General features: G+C 36.2%; 1 protein-coding gene across 1 annotated transcript; it reads right to left on the bottom strand.

Annotated features, from left to right (window-relative positions):
* Positions 1-1,830: 1,830 nt before the first annotated feature.
* On the bottom strand, positions 1,831-2,997 carry LOC111991961 (RNA polymerase II C-terminal domain phosphatase-like 4). The gene has a single exon (XM_024023767.1). The coding sequence runs from the start codon at positions 2,995-2,997 to the stop codon at positions 1,831-1,833; it is 1,167 nt and encodes a 388-aa protein (XP_023879535.1).
* Positions 2,998-3,198: the final 201 nt, after the last annotated feature.

Below are 3,198 nucleotides of genomic sequence, written 5' to 3'. Positions count from 1 at the left end.
CCCCCCCCCCCCTCTCTCTCATATTTTTCTTTTTCTAGACAGTAACTTTCTATAGCCTTTTTTTGGTTGCTTAGAAAATGAGGCAAGGGATATGAATTTCAAGTTTTGTGCCTAAACCTTTGCCTTCTTGCGTTTTCTTAATAATTGAATAGAGTACTTAAATTTTGGAATTGAATTTGGAGAATTTTTTTTATATGACATATGCTTTTCTGTCTTTTTATATGTATCAATAATTTTTATATTTGCTTACATATGCTTTTCTGTCTTTTTACATGTTCTTTTTAAATAATATTAACTTGTAATTCTATGCATATACATATAATACATTTACAAATAAGTACAACTAAATGTGTATTAAGAATTTACTAAGTTTATAGAATGTTAAGGACATATTTTATGTAATTGGCTAATCATTTGACAAAACGTACTTTACTTGTAATTTGGTAAATCTAGAATGGGTTTAGTACTTCAAGAAATATGTTGTTCAAGTCTTGTATTAAAACCATGAAGATTGGACCAAGAAATAAGTAAAGAAAAGCTGTTCATTAAAGTTGAACATACAACTTGACAAATGCTCGATAGATAGCTATCTATCGAGGTTTAATGAGGCTCGACAAATATTATGTATCAAGGTATCTATCGAGAATTACGAAAATCAATTTTTCAGATCTGATTTTCGCCGTCACATAAGAGAATACAAAGGAGAGCACATGAAAATGTGACCGGTGCCTTATTCTCTCTGAAAGAAGCTACTGCGTCTTTGTGCCTTAGGGTTTTGTAACCAAGTGTTTCTTGATCTTCATTGTTGATGAAGTGAAGAACTTTGCAACCAACATCTTCTTCAAGTTGGTGACTTAGTCACGTACTGAGAGCCGTGCATCTTTGTTAGGAACCTGGTGGTTCCTAATGGGGATTGATGGGAATTATAGGGGAATGGATGGGGATTGTAGGGAAATTGACTTAATTCGAGGTAGTCACCCTCCATAGAGAAATAGAGAGATTAAGAGAGAGAGAGAGAGAGAGAGAGAGAGAGAGAGAGATATGCACTAATGCACTAACAAATTGGTTTATTCTTCATTGATATTCATATTGGATTACAATCATGTATTTATAGGAGACTAGCTCTAATCTCATTGGCCCACATGGCCTCATCCTATTGGTTCTATTATTCCCCATGTGCATTAATAATTCCAACATGTGCTAAATGTGATTAACATGCCTCATCCTATTGGTTCTATTATTCCCCATGTGCATTAATAATTTCAACATGTGCTAAATGTGATTAACATGTTTAGAATTGTAACTAACTAACTAAATCTCAATACACAATTATTATCTCATATGCTTATAGCATTCCTAACATTTCCTCCCTTGAAAACACCTTGCCCACAAGGTGTTGTTGTGAAATAGCATCTTCATCAAAGGAGATCTTCCAATGGACCAATACCGTAGTGACATTTTGATCACCATATTCATACATTTCTCTTTGACAAGCAATCCCGTGCATATGAAGGTTTCTTCTTCGTAGATCTTCAAAATTTGCTCGAATTCTTGAGCCTTCAATGGTTCTTCAATCTTCAAGGTCTCATTAGTTCTCTCAACCTTGAAATGTTCTTGTATCCTCAAGACCTCATTCGATTCTAGAACCATTAAAATTGTTGGCGCTTGTATCTTGGATTCTTGGATCAGACCGNTTTCTTTGTCTAGGATATTAAAAAATAAAAATAAAAAAAAAACCCCTATTTCACTAACTGCAAAGAACTTTTAACCAAAAAAAAAAAAAAAAAGGAATTATACCTGTTCTGTTAATAGAAGTGAACAAAGATCATCTCAACTTGAATCTTTCGGATTAATCAGATACTTTTTTTCAGATACCCTTTCTGATGCAATGTAGCAAGCACGTAACCACTTTGGATGGACTAAAATAATTTCTTCCCTCTCGGCCCCCTGAAACTCCTCCGCGGTGGCAAACCAAGTGACCACATGTGTGATGGGGTTTATCAAATTATCCATAGAAACTTTGGCCCCTAACTCCTCTGCCATCAACCACAGACGTGAATTTTCGGGCCTAAAATCAGAAGGGAAAATATGTTTGAAGGATAATGTACACCCTTGGAGAACACTAAGGCGATCAAGTATGTCTCTAACATCTCTATCCTGTAGTCCACCTTCAAATTTTGGGTTGAAAAACAGTCTGTGTATTAGTTTAAGTTGTTGAAGAACGGTGGTGAGCTTACCAGTGGTCTCACCTTCATCAGTGCCCAATGCAGAGAGAGATACAACACTCCAGTCATGATCTGAATCAAAGTAATGATACTTCTTAATATGAATCAAGTTTAATTCATGCTCACTCCACATGCTTATGGTATCATCAATAATAAGAACCATGCGTTCCTCCCTTAGCACATGATAAAGATTCTTTTCGCTTGTTTCAAGTAAATCTTCACGTGTAATGATTGACTTGAAGTAAACGCTTTCAGGGTCAAGAAGCTCAGCAATTTGCAACGCATAACTTCGTGTACTCATTGTACACATGTAAATATCAAACATAGCACTTGCTTCTTTCAGAAAAGTGTGAACGGAAGGTCTCAACTTGACCATTATCATTTCCCAAGGTTGACTCAGACGGAATAGGCTATGCTTTAAGTTATTTTGCAAGAGTTCTTGAGGGGTTCTCAGATATCTTTCTTTTTTTGTTGAATGAATCAGAGTTTGATCTAGATCAAGAACCAAGACCATCTTCTTATCTTGTAACAATTTCGCAGACTCTACCTTCCGAATCCGTTCCATTTCATCTTTGGTAACCCACAACAACCGCATACCCTCATGAACGTACTTGAATGCCAGCCTCTTACAGCTGACACACTTCCCTCTAAAAACACGTAGATGTGCACAATTCTCCCCTGTATTTTCTTCTGGTGTATCATCATAGTCGTCATCGACTTCCATGTTGATGGATGAATCTTGTGGAAAATCTTTCTCGGAAATTATCTTCATGGTGAATCTTGGAAGTTTCTTTAGCAAAAGATCGTGACAAGACGACCTCTCTCTCTCTCTCTCTCTCTCTCTCTCTCTCGTGTATAACGAATAATAACTGAAAAATGGGTTCACTTTTGTTTGGGAACGCTCTCTCAGAAAAACAAGCTAAAGGAAGCACACACAGATCAACATATATAGATGCAGTTTGAATTATACTGC

Source organism: Quercus suber, unplaced genomic scaffold (assembly GCF_002906115.3).
Source record: "Quercus suber isolate HL8 unplaced genomic scaffold, Cork oak 2.0 scaffold_218, whole genome shotgun sequence".
NCBI classification, from domain to species: Eukaryota; Viridiplantae; Streptophyta; class Magnoliopsida; order Fagales; family Fagaceae; genus Quercus; species Quercus suber.
The sequence above is the reverse complement of the archived record's forward strand: the minus strand, read 5'-3'. Positions and strand labels throughout refer to the sequence as shown.

What these genes read in the sequence shown, in the direction of transcription:
- LOC111991961 (XM_024023767.1), bottom strand. Translation starts at nt 2,997, where the DNA reads ATGAAGATAATTTCCGAGAAAGATTTTCCACAAGATTCATCCATCAAC.